Source organism: Gigantopelta aegis, chromosome 4, assembly GCF_016097555.1.
Source record: "Gigantopelta aegis isolate Gae_Host chromosome 4, Gae_host_genome, whole genome shotgun sequence".
Classification (NCBI taxonomy): Eukaryota; Metazoa; Mollusca; class Gastropoda; order Neomphalida; family Peltospiridae; genus Gigantopelta; species Gigantopelta aegis.
The window spans coordinates 52,149,653-52,173,136 of NC_054702.1; the positions used below are offsets into that span (position 1 = coordinate 52,149,653).

Below are 23,484 nucleotides of genomic sequence, written 5' to 3' on the forward strand. Positions count from 1 at the left end.
CTCTTGACACATGTGTGTCAGCTGACTCTGAAGCGTGACATATATTAACGCCGACAGCTTTCCTCAGTTCAGCCAACGAATGTTCTTCCTAACGTTTGCGAACTATTTGATTGGTGTCCATTTGGTTTAACGTGTAGCGAACGTTTTGTTTTCACTCGGTCTGGCTGAACCCAGCCCTTGGGATAACCTACATGTCTTTCGGCCCTGAACTGGCATGTGTATTCAAATTGACACGCATTGTCGGTTTGTTTTTATTACTTTGGTTCAAAGACTTTACAAAGTTAAAATAACAAGTTACAGATCTTCTAGACATTGAATCACCATCACATTGCTGTCATACATGTCGAATGCATGCCATTAAAAATCAATAACCTCGATTATTAAAATAAGCAAACATCATAAGGTCTAGCTATGCTGTATTCTGGATAACACTGTTTCTCGTTACCGGTCGCGAGATCGCTATTACGCTAATTGAATTTTAGCCACTTTCAAATTTTATTAGCCATTTTTTGTAAAAATTATTTTTAATTGGCCAATGGCTAATTTGGCTACAGACAGCGCGAGCCCTGGATGTTTTCAGTGTGTTTTGGGAAAGGGGTGTTAGGATAGAAATTACTTATTGCCAACTTAACTGTACTTTTAAAAAATGCTTCACCTATCGTTTATTCAGTTAATTCTGTCAATAAAATGAAATACTTGTTAAGACATGTTGCATTGTTGATACTAAATGTTTGATTACTATCGACTACAAGTTTTACTTTTTATTAGTCATGTTTTGTCATGCCGGTTAATGTTATAAATCTAGGTCACATGGTTGAGTTCATTTCCACGAAGTGGGTGCATTGGTGAGGAATACTGTTTCTCACTTATATATAATCATTATTAGTTCAAACTTTCTACCTTTACAGATTATATTTCAAACATATTAAATGGCGAAATTATAATTCATTTGTGCTATATCTACTGATATAATACTAACGCTGACATGATACATCCCTCCACCCCTTGCACAGAAATACAAACCTCGAAACCGGCATAAAACTGAAAAAGTTTTTTTCCTGACTTGTGAAAGACTGTCACACAGCAGTGTTTTGATAGCAATAACATAAAGACATTTCCTTTGTCTTTATGTTGGGTGACTGGCTACTCAAGTTGGACACCATACTAATTATGAATAGTATTCAGTTATAAATCATACCGGGATGTTAGGAGGGTAATTACAAAACGAGGTCATGGCATAGGGTATGATCAAGAGTTACACACTTTTATTTTTATTTAATTTTTTCATAAAATAAAACAGCCAGTCTGGCCATTTTGTTTCTTTAAACTATGATTTTTCTATTATATATACAATAATACATCTATTACCAAAGAGATTAAAGATACATGCCTACAGGCCTGTGGCATTGGAACAATATCTGGAGGGGGTAGCACAGTCTCTTTATATGAAGCAGAAAAGAAAAAAGATAACCAAAATAAGAACAGAAAATCTAATGTTTATAAATTTATAATGTTGGTAAAATTAATGCCAGTGACAGGGAAAGAAGGAAGTGTGTGGGAGACAATTGTTAAAGAACTTTTAGAGGGGTGATTATTGTCATTATTACAAAACATACCATGGACGGGTTACAAAAAAAGTCAGATCTTACATTATGTAATTGTTGAACGTCTCCATAATTGGACATTTATAAACTTCTTTTGTCATTTTCAAATTATTTTGATGTCTCATCATATTTAAAAAAAATTGTAATAAAAACAAAAGGGCATTGGGTCCTGTTCTGGACCTTATTTATTCCAGCATTTTGCACACGTATCTCGAAAGCTCAGATACTGAATGATATAAGTTTTAGGCTATTAAATATGTAAACATTATGTACCGGTACTTACATTTCACACTTTTGGTGCAAAAATATATGCATAGACTATATCTTAGTCCGGTGAATCCTTTTGGGAATATATATATTGGATTCTTTCAAATTACAGAGAAACATACAATTTATATCATTCTCTGATGCATACAAAAAGTAAAATTGTCTTGTGATGCACTGACTTCAATGAGCCCATCGATGGGGATCGACCCTAGACTGACCACACATCATACAAGTGCTTTACCACTTGGCTACAGCCAGCCCTAGACATCAGCAGCATTTCATTATTAGATTACAAGACGTAAACTGAATAATAAGTACATTTGAGCATATACTATATTATAAAGAACGAGATTAAAAATAAAATCTTTTGACTGAAATGCCAATATGTTACTGGCGAATATATATTTAGAATGGCGAAAGAAATTGAAGATTGGCGAATTTTTTGGCAAACAAAAGTAGCAACCCAGGGCTAGCTCTGATTGGTACATGTAAATGTAGAGAATGTCGCAACAAAAATGAACCAATAAACCAAAAATGTTTTCTTCTAATTTCATGCTAGTTTCATTAGTATAGTCTGACTTCTTTTCCCTTTCAGGAATAGAATTATTAAAAAAAATTCAGGAATAGTGCTATAGAAATGTAATTACGACATACACTGATTTTTTAATTACAATATGTAATATTCAGCTACTAGTAATGTGATGCACACAATTATAGATACCTTTTTCAGTGTTAAGATGGATTGATGAACGTGAAGCTAAACATTTGCAGGAAATTAGGAATTAATTTGTCTTGAAATTTCATTATCATCATTATGTACAACGAACATGATAGGAAAGTTGGGATAGGAAAACGCCACTGGCTCTGAGGAGGTGGTTCAATTAGAACTACGACCCAAACACCTTACCAACTGAATTAGATCCCTCATATTATTATTTGATTTTTTAAATAACTTGTGAAATGTACGCCTACAATTAGTTCAATTGATAGTGTTTACAAGTTGGGCATTGGCATTTTTAATTCAGCAAGTACGCAACTAATCTCCATCCCTCAACATTTTTTAACATCTCATTTGACCTTCCACTGCCAGTTATGAACGGCTCTGACATCTATAAACAACCCATGACCCAAATGAAAATTCCTTGACTTTCTATCACCTGTTTGAACCTTTACCACTGAATTACATAAAATTATTTTTAATAGTCCACTATGTTTAAAACAATCCTATCACTGGCAAATATACTAATTTATTTCACTAAATCATATTGCAGTCGCCACCTGTGGGTCAGACTGGGGGAGCAATTAACAGTTACATCAACTCCTTGCAGCAGAGAGCGTGTACATGAAAGGTGGAATTTCAGACACCGATGAATTAAACGTTTTGTTCATTGTGGAATGACAGGACATGCCAAAAAATTTAGTAGCCCGGCAGACTACCGAGGATAGACAATTGGTAGTCCTGTGTAAGAAATTGGTAGCGAAAACATTCCGGGCTACCGCTAAGGTCAAGCCCTGCAGAAGTATTATGAATAATTTTTCAGCATTGAATTTTCATGTAAGACCATGTACCTTATGTGTATCCTGTCTCTTTAACAATAAAAGTTATGTTATGGTAATCTGAATAATTTAAAGTCATATTTTTGCTGCCAAAAGACTGTTAAACACATTCACAACAGCACTTATAATGGGTGATTCTAACCATAGACGTACATGTACTGCAGGGCCTTGGATTTCACAGAAACAATCGTGTGTCGGTAAAATTACGGAATTGAAAGTTCGTTTCCCATGATTATTATATAGAGTACAACTTTTCAACGAAAATAATATCTATAATTATTTTTTAAAAACAGTTTCTGATGAGTTCCCATGATCACAAGGCACAGAAATGAAAAAGTGTTTCCCATAAAATTTTAAATCCTATGGCCTGTACTGCATACATAAACAGATCTGCGGCCACAACTAGACAAAGTGAAATCTCAACCTAATACTGCCAAAATTTAAAAGCTATTTCCAACATCAGAAAACCTGACTGTGTGCCAGAAGTATTAATTAAGTTAGTATGGAATAGGTCCCTTCATTTGGCTTGAGAAGATGAGGGGCTTGTACTGTATCAATTTTTATTACACACCAGTGTAAGATATTGCTCATGTCATAACAATCGCTCCATATCTAACTAGTGTAATTTTGGCGTGACGTAGATCACTTGCTGACCCAATTTGTAGAAAAATAACGTGTAGTAGGATTCGACATCTGCTTGTTTGCATTTGGTTTGTAATAAATAAAATACTAAACTATCTTGCCTGTCATACCATTTTTTATGAAACTCATGAATAGCTTTCGCTCGTCAGATACCAAAACTATTCACTCATTTCATAAAAATGGTACGACAGGCAAGCTCGTTTAGTATTCTATATTTGCTACACTTCATGAAGTCTATATACAATATATATATATATAAAAAAGAGACTAAACAAAATTAGCCCCTTAGGGGCCTATTGTAATGTCCGTCACTTTAAGTGAAAAATGGTTATGAGCACCTTGTTGTAAATTGTTTCTAGATTGTCTCACAGGAACTTAACGCAAACTGACATATATATATACAGTGTAGGTAATGCAATTTTGTCTTCTTTTTTTAAAATAATAAGTTGGTGAAGATGATTTAATATCTGTTACTTTATTTGTTTATAAACATTTACAAAATGTAACAGATAAATCAGCCTTCACTGAGGGGTTTCAAACTAGACCCTCAGTGTTGAGTTCAGTGCACTAACTGAGCTGATAGGGAAAGTTCCACTAGCTATGGGTCAGGTCATAAAGTTTAACGTGCACATTCAGAGCAAGCTGTTGCAGTGCACACCTGTCATGGGCACAGGTGCCTGCTGAGGCCGGCTCCTTCATCCAGAACAGGAACGGATTGGGGTGGATGGGAGAGGGGACCGCCTGCACTGGCAGGTGCAAAAGAGCACCAGCAGTCTGACTGGAATCGGTAGCAGGTGGGGATGGTTTTGGTTCTATGGAATTTGGAATGTTCCATAGGATTCACTAGCTACTGCCAATGTGACTGTTTTATTCTAACACTATTACAGTGAAACCCTCCTAAACCGGACACACTAGGGACCTAGTAAAATGTCTGGTATTAAGGGGTATCCAGTTTAGCAAGGTTCTCTTTTGTACTGATATTTAAAATGGGACCATGAAAAACGCCCGGTTTGGCAGAATCCCGGTTTACAGAGATTCCGTTTTTGAGAGGTTTTAGTATACATACTTCTCTCTTAATGGAAGCTAATGTACATCCTAGAGTTGAATTGTTACAGGTCTTAACTGGGTTATAATTATTGTATTCTTGTATTAGGAACACACCTACCCGGTAGTCCATAATTTCCAAGTGTAACAGACAAATCAACCACCACTAAGGGAATTCGAATCAGAGATCCTCGGTGCGAGTCCAGCATTTGTTAACATTTACAAAATGTAACAGATACATGTAGCTACTACGACTAGCTGCCAGTAGGAGCACTATACACATATACTAGTAGTGGTACTAGCTGGATTGGTTGGATATTATATAACTGCTTGTATATAATGCACATCTTTTTCCTATATAACATTTTAAAGTTGAAATTATACATTTATACATATATTTCTTAAATTAATGGGTCACCAGATGAACAGCCTTTGTAAAATTCATATTCGCTCTTAGCTCATAAAGATTGCCTTGGGCTATTTGGCAAATGCTACATGTAATTTGTAACCCTGAAAGTTTGGTGACTACCTGTTCTTTGAGTCTAGGTAAATGATGACAAACTTGTGTCTTTATCATTTTAATATTTAATCAGTAAATTTTAAATGTCTTTTGATGCTTCTTTGAAACTGATGGTTACATGCATTCAAGGTTCGAACTTAATGATGGCACTGATGGCAGTTACACTAGCTGTGATATGGATTGCCAAAAGTCCCAGGCGTTATGGTTACTAATTGCAATGTTTTGCAACTGGATAAAAATCAGTGCTGTCAGTTGAAGGGATCATTTTTAGTTTTTTTAAATTTTATGTTGGTTGCAAAATTTACTGATTTAAGGTACCGGCTTCGGTGGTGCAGTGGTTAAGCCATCAGACTACAGGCTGGTATGTACAGGGTTCACAGCCCAGTACCGGCTCCACCCCAGAGCGAGTTCTTAAGGGTGCTATGGGTAGGTGTAAGGCCGCTACACCTTCTTCTCTCTCACTAACCAACTAACAACTAACCCACTGTCCTGGACAGACGGCCCAGATAGCTGAGATGTGTGCCCAGGACAGCGTGCTTGAACCTTAATTGGATATAAGCACGAAAATAAGTTAAAATGTTCAAATGATTTAAGGTCAAAGGCAACTTAAAACTGCCGTTAGTGAGCATTTTGCCTGAGGCAAAAACCTTTAAATATTGCTGTAGGTCAAACATTCTTAAGTTCAAGTTCTGGTTATTGAGACTTGACATGGTCACTGGACATTGCTATTTTGAGTGGTCATTTGATTGATCACTATAGTGGATGACTATTTTGATGGCCGAAGGAAAGAAATATTTGTTCATTAATGACACCCTTGCAGTTGATTTAATCATTAGCTGTACATGTATTGGTATCAACAGTTTTGTATTTACAGCACTTGCAGGGCTAGCTCTGGGTGAGCAAAACATTTTGCCAAATTGTCTATTAAACTTTAAAAATTGCAGAATTCAACAGTTATTTTCAAAAAAATGTCAATTATTACATTAAATTATTTCGCTAAATTAAAATAAAATTCGCAGTTGGCAACTTTGGCGAGTGCCAGTGCTAGCCCTGACTTGGTTTTGTCAAGTACATGTATGTTACAAAGAATGACCACAGATAGGATCAAACATTTCATGGTACATGTATAGTGCCGAATTTACGAAGCCTGTTTTTCTTAAATGCAGATGTGTAAACGTTATCATTGTATGTACGGTAGTATAAGATATAAACAGGCTTTGTAAATTCAGCCCAATTTTGTTGGAGGAAGTGTTTATTTTACTTGTTTAAAATACTATTGTCAATCGTAGTGCCTGTGTGTGATGTAATTATCATGATGTAGGTTTAATCTACATCAGTGACCAATTTCCCAAATCCTATGCAGTACCTAATGTGTTGTATATCATGGTACATGTGCATCTATGCATTTTCCCATCTGAGGGACACTGCATGTACAAATGTAAAAGATCCTTGCTGCTCTATGGTAGTATTAACCTAGATGTTATGGCAGTAGGATTCCTCACTCACCATCTAGACCAATTGGCACAGTCACAGTAACTATAATGTGGTAGATCCAAAACACTGTAGCTACAGATGTACATACATGATAGTGTAAAATGTGCCGATATGTTTTTTCTTCAAGATGATTGCTATACATGTACATGTACCAAGTGAGGAATACTGGTTGGAACTAGAAAGAAATGTTTTATTTAACGACACACTCAGCACATTTTATTTATGGTTATATGGCATCAGACATATGGTTAAGGACTACACAGATATTGAGAGAAGAAATCCGCTGTCGCCACTTCATGGTCTACTATTTTCAATTAGCAGCAAGGGATCTTTTATATGCATCATCCCACAGACAGGATAGTACATACCACAGCCTTTATTACACCAGTTGTGGAGCACTGGCTGGAACGAGAAATTGCTTAATATGCCCACCGACGGGAATTGATCCTAGATCGATTGCGCATCAGGCAAGTGCTGTACCACTGAGCTACGTCCCTGGTTGGAACATAAAATGATCCGATCTGTGCAGTAAGATGGATTTGCCCCCAAATCCATCACACCGTAAGACAGAAGATTTATCATTATACAGACCTCACTATTTAAGGAGCTATCACTTTGCCTCCCCATTACTCCCTTGAGCCAAGTTCAAAGAGAGTAATTTTCAGCTCCCTTCCGTAATTAATCACTCCCGTGAATTGTTTTATTAGCAATGTCTGATTATGTTTTGTCGGGCACCATGGAAATTAAGTGCACTGTTGGAAAGGTGCAGGCCCTTGTTAATTAAATAAGATAATTATGTAGATGAATATACCGGTATGTCCCTGTAAATTACAATTTAATGAAAGCAAGGTGAACATCATGAAACTTGAAAGGTGCTTCTCTGTGCATAAGTTAATGCAGGTGTACCCTATATGTGTGTGGTGAATGATATATATGCATTTTAATTTTTTTTTTAATTTTTTTTCTCAATTTAGGTTTTATATGAAAAGGACAATGTTTTTATCCACATCAATGTTTCCAATGCTAAAGACAAAGATGCCCACATTTCTGGCAGAGTCTTTCTTATTACAAAGGTAAGATGTCAAAATAGGAAGTATTTTAAACTTTAGTATCATGTATGCATACATTAATATGGCCTTGATTTTGAGGGGGTTGTCGTTTAGGCTTACGTGACACGAAGGCGCAGAGCACCCGAGTTGGAAGGGGTGGGGGGGGGGGGGGATGTCAAGACCTCCCATTGGCTGATACACAGTAACTATATTGTTTGGCTATACATATAATATATAAATAATTATGTATGACTTTACATGTGAATAAATATATTAAATAAGAATTGAGATTTATTTTATCAGATTATATATGGATAGATTATAATACTAGTATCTACCTGTGTATATAGATAACTGTTGCAGTTCAAGTGTAAAATTTTGTACATGTAATGTCTGCATTTTATTCCACCCTCCAACATTTCTAGTTTGTAGAGTTCCACAGTTGAGGTATGAAGGATTATTTTCATTCAAAAAGATATATTCGATCTGTTTCATCAATTTAGATCATGTTTGGTTGAATCAAAATGACTAATTTAGATAGCAGTATTATTAGGTTATTATTATTTATTATAATATCCTGTAAAAATTGGCATGGTTTTCTACAACTTTATCACTCAATGTCACCTACTATAGTTCATATGGTAATATTTAGAGTTTTAATTATATAATGTCATTAAAGTATAATTACTGTTTTTCATAATCTCGATAAATTATTTGTTTTACTGTAAATATACATTTTTTAATTTATAGTATTTCAGTTGTAAGTTTTGTCAACACTTGTACCTGTCTAGTTCTACATAACCCATTTTCATTCAAACATTACATTGAGGATATTATTTACATTGTTATAATGGGTTAGCCAAATTTATATTAATAACTAAGCAGGAAAATCATAAAACAGTAAAAAAAAAAAAATGTTATTTTGTTGTTTGTTTTCAGGCAGACGGAACCTATTTAGAATGGCGAGCAGAAGACACTACTCCAAGTGAACAAAGTGACCAGGACTGGGCTGTGATCACCAGTGGGGTATCATCCTCATCAACCAATTCTGTTACCTACAGGAATGATCGTGATCCAGATACAGGTACAGCTTTGTGTGTTGTACACACATTGAAAGATGCAAGACTGTGACATGTTCAGGAGGCTGGCACTGTTGTTGTCTTCTGTCATATCACTTTCAGTGTGCGATTTTGAGGAGAGTCCTGGAGCCCTAGGCTCGCAAAAATCATATAGGACTCTCAAGCTTGGCTAGCATACGAGTCTGCATGGCTTGTAAAAGTTATTTGTACTAATTACCTTCAATATGATTCTTCAAAATGACACAGTCAACATATATCTCAAAATCCTGGGAAAGCAGAGTCTTGAATAGCGATATTTTCCATACAAAACATTTAGCGTACCTTCTGTTCTACTGAAGATGCACGGTAGGGCTCGCTGGGTTGTTGGTGGACTCTAAAGATTTCAAACAGGGAGTCCTTAAGACCCTTATATTTTTTAAACCAAAATCGCACACTGATTTTCATCTAATGTTAGGTTCAAAAAGCAGTCTTAACTTGATCATTCACCCTTCTGAACATGCCTCAGGTGATCATTAACGGGCCTCGAGAATCCTGACAGTAATGCAGGTCTCTAGTGCCTTGTCACTGGCATTGCTTCTCCAGTGTGCCACCTTTGGGTCTTCTTTCATGCTAGCACAAGGTGCGATGTAGCTCAGTGGTGTGATGGGTCACAGGATCTATTGCCCTCTGTGGATTTGGTGCATTTTGTCCATACCAACCTGAGCCTAATGACTGGTACATCAAAGGCTGTGTTATATTAAAGATCCATTGTTGCTTCATAGTGCCAAATCATGTCCTTGCATTGCATCCCACACATTCCACTTTTGTTTTCCCTTCATGTCTGAATTTGACTTTTGTTTTCCCTTCATGTCTGAATTTGACTTTTGTTTTCCCTTCATGTCTGAATTTGACTTGTTTTCCCTCAATGTCTCATAGCCTTATATTGTAACCGGCAGCAAGCTTATAGCAAAATGATGTAAAAAATATAATTAAGTGAGAGTTCTTGTACTTGCATGGTTACTCGAGTCCTGTGAATCGTCTTGAGTCTTGCTAGACTCGCAATGCCTGAGTACTTATAGAAACCCTACTTCCAGCCCAAATCAACTTCGGACTAACTTACTTTTAATGCTCTATGGGAAGTAGCTTGATGACAGCTCAGAAACTATTTTGACAGTTCCAGTTTCTCAGTTTATTAACACTATGAAACTTATTTCCAAACCGAGGAAAATATTGTTAACTTTAATGGATTTTGTGTGTTTCTAGGGCCCATACTTTAAAACTTTTAGAGTGTAGACTAAAATCTTTAATGATGTCACACATATGCAATTTGTATGGCATTGTGCTGATGTTAAAGTTTTAAAGACATTCTTAGAGACTTGAGCCTAGACTTTAAAATGTTTTAAAAGCAGCGGGCCTGATCTTTCCTAAACAACCTGAAGCCTTGACGTATGTTTGTATTAATTACAGCTTCAATGAATTCCAAGATGGATGCCCGGAGAAAATACAACATATCGTTTGATGTGTTGGATCTGAAGAGTTTTAAGAGAAATGCTCCTAACCATGGCTGGGCTTACATCATTTTTATTCTCAAGGATGGAACAACATTTCCTGCTCTCCATTTCCACACAGGTGGTAGCAAAGCACTACTAAAAGACTTGGAGAAGTTTGTTCACATTCGCAGGTTAGTATATTCTTGGTCCTTCACCTTTAGAATACGACATGCAAGATATCTTGCTTGATGTCACACAAGTTAACACACTCAATATCGCATGCAGTGTATTGACAAATTCATATTTCCCACCATTTGCACATTTGCAGTAGCCAGAAATAATAACAGAACAGCTGGAAATAGCTTTAATAAACAAAATAGTCAATTTTCTTTATCATAATTCTGGATGAAATACCTGGTAATTTTTTTTCAGTAAATATGTTTGGTTGACAGCAGTGGTGCAGTTGATTTTGATTGTGATAGCTAATTAAATTAATTAATTACATTTAACTATTTTGCCAGCTTGATGGAAACTACATAAATCGAATTCATTTCCAAATAATGTTCACCATTTCATTGATTGTTGTTTTGTTTTTTTGACAGTTTTGTCATATTAGTACCGATCATAATGATACAAAATCAGATGCCATTGTCTGAGTAAAAGCTCCTATAAGCCAGATACCTCTCAGTACCAGACTTTTACATGGTTCCGAGGGTATCCCGTTTAGAGACGTTTCACTGTATTGGAATGCTCTGTCACATTGTTATGGTCATAAGTTCTAGGCCTCTTTTTAGAAACCATGATACATGAAAGTACTATAATTAGATATTTTTGGAATATGGGACTATATTAATTTAAATTGGTTCTTTTCCGCTATCATCTTTTGTTATAAGAGCACATTCTCCCTAATCTCTATGATTTCTTCCCTCAAAACTGCCACCACCACCCCACCAATATTTTGTTGAATTAATGGGGGTTTCAGTGCTATGGCTTGACGAAAATGACCATATCATCATCAGGGGTGGGAATTCTCAGATCAGCTGTTTTCCTCTCATGGAACATTGCTGTTCCTCGCATTTTAATCGTCCTTTCCTTCAAAATGTGTCGGATGGCTCAGATTTTAACCTAGGATTTCAAGAATTTCCGGGACCCCTCTAGATTTCCTCTTTTTTGCAGTTCACCGATTCCCACCCCTGCATCATATTTTGTTGTGAATCTGTTATAAATTTGTTTGGGTTTGTTTTTTCAGGTCACCAAATGATTCACGGTTGTTCATTGTTCAGGAACATGATCCAGAAATGTTGTCCAAGTCATTTGATGAACTTAATTTGTTTGCAGATACATCAAGAGATCTTGTGTCAGTAAGTGAATTTTGTTTGGTTGGTTTTTAGTTGAGTACCTTTTAAAAAATACATAATCAAATGTTTGTTGTTGCTGGTGTTTTGCCAGTGGGTGTAATTCTAAAATAAAATAGAAATGACTTGGCAACTGTTGCTGTTATAATTAGAAGATTGACTACACTGATTGATGATTCTTATTTATTTGTTTAAAAGTTTTTTTAAGGATCTCTCAGTCATCTATAATTAGTTTCTAAATATTAACATGTATTAATCTCTACTTACTCATCTGTAGATATGTCAGGTAATGACAGCTAGTATAATAGTATGCATGCTCTAAGTAATTATTTACTCTTAAGTTTTCTTCATGGCAATGTTTTTGTTCACCTTCGCATGCCAAGGCTTCTGTTCTGAATAAGTTCTCATACCTCATCTCTCGCTTAGCACAGAGAGTTGTATAAACTAACAGCAAAACAGGTACCTTCTAATGAAAATAGATTTTTAGTAACAGTAACTAATCGATATGCATGCCTGTTGATAATAAACCAATAGTAATAAATCTGGTATTGTTAAAGAGGGGGCAAATTACTGCATTTGGATTATCATATTTTGTTACTTAATTGGCAGAATTTGTTTCGACAAATGTTACTAAACCAATTGCAGTATCATTGTCACTAGCAAATTATAAATAATTGCAACAATTAAGTGCATTTTAAAGTCAACATAATATGCTTCTTCTTTAGGATTATCAATTCTTAAAAATTAGATAAAACAGCCAGCTTAAGTAATAATTAAAAGTATAAAATATATTTAAATGTAATAAACTTGTATGTTCATCATCAGTTATCATCTATCATATGATAGTGGTTTTGGTTATGAAAATTGAAATCTACAATGGTAACAGCCAGCATAAGTAATAATTAAAACTATAAAACATATATTAAATTAATAAACTTGTATGTTCATCATTAATTATCATTAGTAATATGATAGTGGTTTTGGCTATGAAATCGTCCTTGGTATACCATTTCCACAGATGGTCAGCTGTTATTAGTCTATAAATACATGTACTTGTTTGTACGTGTTGTCATAGGTAATGCACCCCACAAAATGTCTATAAAATATTTTTGGCTTTATTCTGTGGATATTTACACATTTTATGTTTGTTAAGTAAAGGTATATTTTATAAGTGAAAAGGGATTAATTACATTTTAAAAATAATATGTAACATCAATAGGGACTGACACCGTTACAGATTCGAGGGGCGGGATTTAGCTCAGTTGGTTGAATGCTCGTCTGAGGTATTTGCGTCGCAGGATTGAATCACCTCGGTGGATCCATTCAACAAATTGGGTTTTTTTTTCTTGTTCCAACCAGTGCACCACAACTGGTCAAAGGCTGTGGTATGTTCTTTCCTGTCTGTGGGAAAATGCATATAAATGATCCATTGCTGCTAATGAAAAATGAAGCAGGTTTTGTCTTATGACTATGAGTCAGAATTACCAGATGTTTGAGATCCAGTAAGTGATGATTGATTCATCAATGTGCTCTAGTGGTGTCATTAAACAAAACAAAGTTTGAATGTTACAGATTCTGACATCATGTGTACTTTATTTTCACCATACATGTATGTGGGTGACATACTGTAAATCCTATGTGACACTATAAGTGTTAAAATTAATCTGTTTTTACAAGGACAAGGCAAACAGTCTTCTAAGAACCTTGAATTAAAATTCACACAAAAATGGATACTTAAACCATAATAAAATTTAAAACTTAAGATTAACTGGCTGCAACCTTTAATGTTTTGTAATTATTTTGACTTTTTAAAATTGTTTTTGCTTCATTGCAGAAATGGCAATATGGGAATAGATACCAAGTAGGTTGAGATTTCTGAAGGCTTGTAATTGTGTGTACATGTATAATCTAACATTGTCTGCTTTTACTATCCTGTTCACCCTGGTTTATAATGTACAATTAATGGGCTGTTCATTGCAAAACAGTTCGTACACTAAGTAGTTGCAGGGATGTGCCCATACTCGAGGAGGGGTGTGTGTGTGCTAGGACCTACCATTATTCACTCTGAATCTCCACCTGGTAGTATATGTCTGATTTTCTGCAGTTCTCTTTCTGAAGATTTTGTCTAGCACTCAGATTTGTCTGGGCACAACCTTGTACATACATGTACAAACTCCGACATTTTTTATTTTTAACATTACCCATTTTTTAGTATTATCTCACTTTCTAACTCCTCACATTATAATTCTTAATCTCACTGTAATTTCTTTTCAGTACCCAAGATATATAATTTTGCATGCACCGAAAGATGCATTTTGATATTATGTTATAACCTATCCTTTCTATTCTTGTTACTGATGTCATAGCTAGTGTCTGCAAACTTTATGAGAATACATTTTCTGTTGTGCCCAGGTCGTGTCATTTTTTTTTATTCACCAGTGATAAATGTACCTGAGATCATGGTGCCAAAACTCTATTTCAAGTACATGTAGGTGACAGGTTGGAACCTTGCCAAATTGTGAGGTCATACTTATTATCACCAAGATCATTGGTCAGGAAGTGCAGTATCCCCCAACAGAATGGGTCAATGGTTTAGATGTGTAAAATATATTTAATTAGTACTTTCTCTGTGAGAGTACTAATATTTTGTAATGCATTTTGCTGTCAGTGTGCATGCATGCTTTTAAAAAATAATGGCATTGCATATTTGTTAATGTGAATGTATTTTCAGTAAATAAATTTGTTTATGATAACATTGTTCATGTATTTTCTGCATTGTGTTTCCCAAGCCTTTGTTATGCTGAGTAATTCTTTAATACAGTATCTGTATTCTGATCTTTCATTTTATAGTCTATTTACATCAAAAAGGAACTGATGAATTGCATTGTAACTCTATAATGAATAAAGGTAAAGTAATGGCTCCACTAGAGCACATTGATTTATTAATCATCAGCTATGGATGTGAAACATTTGATAAATTTGACACAGTCTTAGAGAAGAAACCCACTACATTTTTTTTTATTAGTAGCATGAGATCTTTTATATATATGCACCATCCCACAGATAGGATAGTACATACCACAGCCTTTGATATGCCACATATTACCAGTTGTGGTGAACTGGTTGGAATGAGAAATAGCCCAGTGGGACACCAGCAGGGAACAATCATAGACCGACAGCACATATTAGGCGAGCACTTTACCATTAGGCTAGATCCCACCACCCCAATAACAAATAGATTTAAAATTTGTATAATAACATTATTATGTATTAAACCTTTACCAACTCAATTTTTTTTAATTTTTTTTATTCTATGAAAATAAAAAAAAGTTTCTGAACAAATTACCATCAAATTATATAGATTAAATACCATTTTTAGAACAATGTATGCAACTACATTTGTATTGTCAATGGAAAAAAAAATCAATAATGCAATACATTGAGACTAAAAGTAGAATTGTGAATGCTTTATATTGGCTGTTCCATCAGTTGCCGTCATTCCTTATCAAAAAAGAAGATTTAATCTATGCAATTTGATGGGAATTCGTAATTCCCATTCATAACTTTTTTATTTACATAGAATGTTTTTGTGAAAAATGTTACATGGTTTGAAACTGGATAATGTGGTTTTATATGAAGATTAACTTGATTCATCATGAAGTTATGCACCAATTCATTTGTTCCCTTTTAACACAAATGGACAACAGTGGTTGCTTTTTCTTTTTCTTTTCTTACCCTTTTTTTAAGGGGTAAAGAAAAGAAAAAAATATTATTTTGTAGATTGATAAATATTAGTAAAGATAAATATTAGTAATGTAGATTGATTTTTATATCTTGATCTTTAAGTTTAGCCTCCTGTTTTTAGTTGTTTTCACTTTATTAATATCTTGTTTTTGGGTTCCAACTTACCTTTTTTCTAACGATGGAAGCCCGTAACAGTGCATCCATAACAGTGCATTTAAGTATGAATTATTTAACAGTTACTGAATATTTTTTAATTATTGTAAATGTCAATTATACACAATGTGACTTTTGCACATTATTCAACTGTAAAGCAAATATTAAGTTTATTGGAGACATATCAGATAAAATGTTGGATATAAAACGAATATAAATGCGTTAAACATGAAAAGATCCATGATTATAGTACCTCTTATTGTTGTTTTAAAATGTGTTGACTTGTTAATTTCCTTTTCCTATATCAGTTTTTTTTATCAGTGTTTACTGTTTGGCAACTTTGACACATACATGAGAATAACATGATCAGTATATATCCTCTCAGGAAACTGAAATGAAATACTTAGCAGTCAAATTATTGTTCATAATAATAGTATAGTGTGGATATGGTAAATACATTTCATAGATTTTGCCATGTGTGGGAAGTTCTAGATTTCACTATGGTCGGATATGTGTGCTTAAGTGAGAGGTGAGGTTAGGTATTCATGAAAAGAGAAAATTATTAACATGTTCTTTATTCTGCCATAATTGTGAATTTTTTTTTTTTAAAGCCTGTCTGTAATGGGTCATATTATGGTATGGTGTCCATCCGTCTGTCCATATTGTTTTCATTTCCAGAGCAAATATTTTTGTATCAATTCATATAGGATACATCAAATCTTGCATGTACATATAACATGGGATGGCAGTGTATCGCATACCATAACTAGGTCACCATGACCTACTTTAAACACAATACAGCACATTACAAGACATTCTTGTTCAGGCCACATCTTTCTTATCAGTTCATATACAATGTAGGATCATCAAACCTAGTATGCAGGTACAATGTAACTTGGTCACTGTGACCTACTTTTGACAGGATAGGTACCTTACCGGTACTCTTGTATTGAGATGCCAGACTGTAATTATAGTGAATCATTAAAAATAATGTGATTGAACCAACTATACCAGTAGTTCATTATGGAGAATAGATGTTTTTGAAGTGAAGAAAATGCAGAAATTTCATTTATTATGCTACAAATGCTAAAGTACATCATGTACATTTGTACTTTCTGTTTAGATAACAATGTGGATAAAGTTGGTGAAGGCTGGAAACTGCCATCACTACTGCCATCGGGTATTAGTATGTTAAATTGTTTTACTCATAGCAAAATAATTGATACTTTCAGAAATTCATTAAAGATCCATATGTCACTACAATGGGTAGCTTCTCGAAGGTGACCAACTATTTGCGTGATGTGTTGCTACAAGACACAAACCCAACCATGCGACCGAGGGATGAACTGGCCGAGTTACTACAGGAAGACATCCCAGGCATGGAAATTAGTCACCAGGATGAGCCAGGCTTTGAGGTCATCACAAAGGTAAACACAATGCTTTTTAGACTTGTTGAATTTGAGGTACCGTAAATGCTTGAATAAAGGCCTGTCTTGAACAGAATCCTGCCTGGATTAAAGGCCGGGTCAGGAAACAAATAGAAGCCTGCCTTGAATAGAAGCCTTCCTTATATAAAGCCCTGTTTCTGCTACTGTAGCTTTGTCAGGTTAATGGCTACATTAAACTCCTCACTTCTGTTGGATGATGTCAAAAGCTTGTAACAACATGGCGAGAATAACATGAAAGGAAAAGATAGATTTGCAAGCCTACATTAGCAGATTTGAAAACAAGGCTGTGTTAGAACATTTTGCATGGGAAAAAAAAAAGGAAGCCTGCCTTGAATAGAGGCTGGGTCGTTTCTATTCAAGGATTTATGGTGTCACATTTTCGACATTGTTTGGAGTGGTCTTCTCTTCTTCATGTATGTAAAAAAAAAAAAAATTAAATCCCACTGTTTAGATTGATGGAATTGTGTTCTGCTATCTTTTGACCTTTCCGAAATTGGTAGAATTGTTTTCTTTTGTACATTTTAAATACTTACAGATTCATACTGCAATGATTGTTGTCTTATTCATATTTTCAGTGTTTTCAGATTAATGCAGTTGTTTTTATTTTAAGCATTTTGATTCCTAGAGTTGTATATATATTTTTTAAGTTAATGGAGCTGTGTTCTTACATTGTTATATAGTTTATCTTTTTTTCTGTAGTAATGCACACTAAACGCCAATTAAATTGTTTGTATGAGTATTCGGTTGAGACTTAAGTTTTTTAAAAACATATGGTGATATTTCTATTTTTCTATATATTACTTCATTTATACATGACTGAGTATCTTTTTGAAAAGTATTCAGTGTGAAAAGTTTTCAGAAAATAAAATAGTTAGTCCTTGATTTTTTTTAATTTAATTTTTTTGTTTTTTTTTAGACAAAACTTCCACCTCGTCCTGAAGTAACCCGTGGTGACCCCTTGAACTCGAGTCAGTGGACTTCAATGCTGGACAGCGAGGGAAGGATAAAGGATGTGGACCGTGTCAAGGATATTATATTCAGAGGGGTGTGTACAGGGCAAACATCTTCTATACACTGTTTAGTAAATGTGAAATGTTAACTAAATATTTTTGAATTAGCAGAACGAACTCTTTTGTCAGTTTTGAAATTGTATTCATTTTTCATTGCGTATTTTAAATCAATAAAGCCTACCGAAGTGATATGTTGTTTGCCTTTATCCTGAACCACTGTTTGTATTGACAGATAAGCACAACTGTTAAAGTGAGGTGATAAGCATTTAGCAGATAATCAGTTGTCCTATGATGTAAGCATGTTTTGGCTCGTTTACTTTGGACTTGATTTGTAATTACATTTTGCACCTTTAGTTCCATTACAGTATATGGAAGTAATGTTATGTGTCTTACATGTGCAAAGAACAGTATTTCAAAATGTTAGTTAACCAGAAGTTAGTATGCATGATTTTTACTTGGCTAACCAGTTGTTTGTTGATATAAATTATATTTGCATAACCAGTAAATAACATAATTTTAACATGGTCCTACTGTTCTGTACAATACTAACATTATAAAATTTAATGTATTTTAAACTAATATATTTTGCAGCGAATAATAGTATTTTTCAAGTTCCAAAATAAGTTAAAACAAAATTGTAAATAGCTGGCAAATGTCAATTTTAAAACCTAGTGTCTCACCCTAGTCTATTGACAGTTTGCATGAAGTTAAATTAGAATAACTGACATGCTAACAGAACAGTGGTGCACATGAAATATGCCATGCATGTTTATTTATAAAATTAAGATTTTTAAAAATATATTTTAACTGGACAAATTTAATATTAAAAACCCCCAAATTAAATCATGAATCTTGTATAAAATATCATACTGCAAAAGGTTTGGTTTCTTAAGATTAATGACATAGAATATCAGCTGTATTCTGTTCAGAATAAATGAGGATTTTCACTAGACAAGCCTTGTGAAGTTCCCGATTCTTACCTTCACAGTGTAAATCCAATATCCTGCATAGTTATTCTCTGTTTATATCTAATTTACTTCATGACAACTAACATATTTTGACAAAATATTCTCAGCAAATAGATATAAAAACTTATTCAGCTCATACTGACTTTCATTTTCAGGGTGTGGAAAGCACACTGCGAAGTGAGGTGTGGAAGTTTCTCTTAGATTACTACAGCTGGGACTCCACTTATAAAACACGACAAGAGCTGAGAAAAAGAAAAGTGTAAGATTTCACACCATTGTTGTTAGTTATACTGGAAATCCAATTTGTCAAATCTTGAAATTATATTTGTATTATGTGAGTATTCTATGCAATTGGTGTTTTGTCCTTTTTAATTATTTTCAACATGCCTATATCCAATTATGGTTCAAACATACTATCCTAGGTAGAGTCCTGACTTATTTGGGTCATCTGTTCAGGAGAGGTGGTCATTGGGTAGTGGTTAGCAGCCTCGGTGGTGTCATGGTTAAGCCATCGGACTCATTGGTTAGGTGTAAGACCACTACACCCTCTTCTCTCTCACTGACTACTAACAACTAACCCACTGTCCTGGACAGACAACCCAGATAGCTGAGGTGTGTGTGCCCAGGACAGCGTGCTTGAACCTTAATTGGATATAGGCACGAAAATAAGTTCAAATGGGTAGTGATTGGTGAGAGTAAAATTTGTGTAGTGGCTTTACATTCCCATTAAAGCTTATCTGGCTTGGAGCCAGTACACCGGCCACGTTGGCGTCATGGTTAGGCCATCGGTCTACAGGCTGGTAGGTACTGGGTTCGGATCCCAGTCGAGGCATGGAATTTTTAATCCAGCTACCGACTCCAAACCCTGAGTGAGTGTTCCGCAAGGCTCAATGGGTAGGTGTAAACCACTTGCACTGACTAGTGATCCATAACTGGTTCAACAAAGGCCATGGTTTGTGCTATCCTGCCTGTGGGAAGTGCAAATAAAAGATCCCTCCTCTAAAAAACAGTCAGAATGACCATATGTTTGACGTCCAATAGCCGATGATAAAATAAAAAATCAATGTGCTCTAGTGGCGTCGTTAAATAAAACAAACTTTACTCTTTTTTTTGGAGCCAGTACTTGCTAGAAAGGCCAGTACCTGCCAGCCTCCTCTGATTTCAACAAACTATATGACTGTTGTACAGAAAAGAAAGGAATGTTTATTTAATGATACGTCAGCAAATCTCTAACAAATGATATTTCAACACTTGGTTGAAGGAGGAAACACACTGCCAAATGTCCCACTGTGTCCAATCAAGCAGTACATCATTATATTATGTGAAATCTTTATACCATGTATATTGTGTATTTGTGTAACCATGTTTCACACAATTGTACGTCTTTTGTTTTTGTGAACTAACATGAATTGGAAATAACAGTAAATAAAAGGGATAAAAAAAAATTATTTCGTTACTAAATATTTTATTTGATGCTTATTACACCTTCCATGTTTTTTCAGAGATGACTACTTTCGAATGAAACTCCAGTGGAAGACGATAAGTGCAGACCAAGAAAGACGGTTTGCCATGCTGAGGGAGAGGAAAGGACTAATTGGTAAGTATTATTGAAGGGGGTGGGGGTACAGTAATTTATTGTGATAAAGTATTACCTGTTATTGGTGAAAATAACAGATTTTTGTTGTTCTCTATTACTTGTTCTTTGCTCTATCTCACCTGGATGTTACAGTTTTCAGTATGTTAAATATTGTTAGATGTTGAGTATATAACTACGGAAATACTTGTGTATTTGTTTACAGACAAGGATGTGACTAGAACCGACAGAACGCAGTCTTTCTTCACTGGGGACAACAATCAGAACCTGCAGGTCTTAAACGATGTCCTCATCACGTACTGTATGTACAACTTCGATCTTGGTAAGTCTCAACACTGTTTTTCATGCTGCGTATATCCAGTACAGGATTTGAATGGGTCATAATAATTCTGGAAAGCTATGGAATCTGCAAATGTCATTTTCTAGGTCTGACAAATCATAAAATTTTTGAGTTGGGTCATTTTCAATGATTTAAGTTGTAAAAAAACATTTGAAAGTACACCTACAAAATCCATTTGTAAAAAAACCCACCTATTATTGAATGAGAATATGTACCTGTTTTCTTTTCTTCATCCGCTTTCAAACATCTGTAAAATGTTTGTAATATTAGAAATTTTCCCCCCACTATTGTGGTACTGAGCCTGGTATTGTTAATTGTTTTAAAAAGATATTTTATATTTGCTTTCAAACTAATTTAACAAATATTTCTGTAAAATGTTTGTAAGGAACTCATGCCTAATATTATATCTTTATCTTTATCTCTATTTTTCACATAATCAGTACACAATTTGAGTTAATTGTAAGGAAATAGTATTTAAATTGAAGAGTCTAAGACAGTATCATATTTATTATACAAAACCTTTTCCTGTCTAAACCACTAGCAAGATGGTGGATCAGATTGTTTTCAAGGGTATCTTAGTACATTTTAGAAATGTTTTCACAGGGTATGTTCAGGGAATGAGTGACCTCTTGTCTCCTATCTTGGTTGTTATGGAAAATGAAGTGGATTCATTTTGGTGCTTTGCAGGCATCATGGAGAGATTGGTAAGTAGCACGTTAGAATTAAGTTCAGCTTGTTAGGAAACGTGAAATAAGCATCTGAACATGTCAGCAACTGGGGGGAGGGGAAAGCTGTTAATTCCTCTTTCAGTGGGGGAGGCACATATGCGAATCACCTCAGCTTCAGAGTTTGGGATCAATGTTTCCCCAGTCACACCACTTCCAATGTGTTATAATTACATAATCTGTAGATGGCGGAACTTACATTGGAATTTCTCAATTTCTAAATTTTAATAATATCCTTTTTTAATTCTCACAGAAGATACTTTACTTTTTTCCCCTTATTTTTGAGTGTGATGATTTTAGTTTAATTATGCATTAGGTTAGTCATTCTTTAATATTTATTAACTGTAAATCTATATAAAATTTTGTTGTATGAGAGTGATATGGTGATATGTTTTTTGTTTCTAGTGTGGTAATTTTGAGATGGACCAAAATGGTATGAAAGTTCAGTTGGCACAGATACACAAATTGATGCAGGTCTATGATCCTGAATTGTGTAACTATTTAGGTAAGACATGTCAAAATCAGAGAATAAGCTTAGGGTAAAACACTTGGTCAACTTCTAAATAATTCTTCTTTTTTCACTGTCTAGCAAATAGATATCAATGTGACAAGTAATCACTGGCAACAGACAGCCCAGATAGCTGAGGTGTGTGTCCAGGACAGCATGCTTGAACCTTAATGGTTATAAGCACTAAAAAAATGTTTACAGTGGAATCTGCCCGAATAAGGTCATAAGAATCTTAATTACATATAATATTCATTGTAAACTACCAGTTTTATTTAGAATCTATAATATTTATTTTAGTTTTGGATTTATTCAAGCTTACCATGTGATGAAATTGAGGGAAAATTTAATGTGACTTAATCATCGAGAAACAAATGAATTTTAAACATGTTACTCTTATTCTACTTAAACTTAATAAGCCTTCATTGTGGTTGTTTTCTCTACAGAAAGTCATGATTCTGGAAATTTCTACTTCTGCTTCCGATGGATTTTGATAATGTTCAAAAGAGAATTCCATTTTCATGAAATACAAAGACTCTGGGAAGTGAGTATTTGTCTACTATATGTACTTTATTGTATTTTAAAGACAAATTTACAGCTTTAAATGTATAATTGCATTTTGTTTTGGTACTGGATGATGAGGTAATTAGGCAACCTGAAATAGATACCCTTATCACAATGGAAAAGTAGCTGCTATTATCTTTTAGATATTGGCTTCAGATTGGGACATATCTGTCACCCATATTTCCAAAGAGGGTTATAGAGATGGAAACGTTTTTGAAAGTTGTCCATGAAGAAGAAGAAAAAATCCAAATATATTTTGGATAAATATTTATCAGTTTTTTTCTTTTCGTAGCAGTATTATTCCAAAATTGGACTGAAAAGTACTATTCTAGGTATTCAAGTTGGCACTGAGG

The 23,484-nt window shown here is 34.6% G+C and overlaps 1 protein-coding gene across 2 annotated transcripts in view; it reads left to right on the forward strand.

Annotated features, from left to right (window-relative positions):
* Positions 1-23,484, forward strand: part of LOC121370715 (TBC1 domain family member 15-like) — a 29,760-nt gene that overhangs the window by 1,423 nt on the left and 4,853 nt on the right. Inside the window, exons 2-14 of one of the 2 annotated variants that reach the window (XM_041496127.1) lie at positions 8,103-8,201; positions 9,117-9,261; positions 10,703-10,916; positions 11,975-12,086; positions 13,915-13,941; positions 17,210-17,404; positions 18,342-18,470; positions 19,559-19,662; positions 20,906-21,000; positions 21,203-21,319; positions 21,941-22,041; positions 22,468-22,567; positions 23,014-23,111. In XM_041496127.1, the coding sequence (XP_041352061.1) occupies positions 8,103-8,201; positions 9,117-9,261; positions 10,703-10,916; positions 11,975-12,086; positions 13,915-13,941; positions 17,210-17,404; positions 18,342-18,470; positions 19,559-19,662; positions 20,906-21,000; positions 21,203-21,319; positions 21,941-22,041; positions 22,468-22,567; positions 23,014-23,111 (1,536 nt within the window). The remainder of the gene's footprint in view (positions 1-8,102; positions 8,202-9,116; positions 9,262-10,702; positions 10,917-11,974; positions 12,087-13,914; positions 13,942-17,209; positions 17,405-18,341; positions 18,471-19,558; positions 19,663-20,905; positions 21,001-21,202; positions 21,320-21,940; positions 22,042-22,467; positions 22,568-23,013; positions 23,112-23,484) is intronic. The other variant, XM_041496128.1, reaches the window with a different exon arrangement.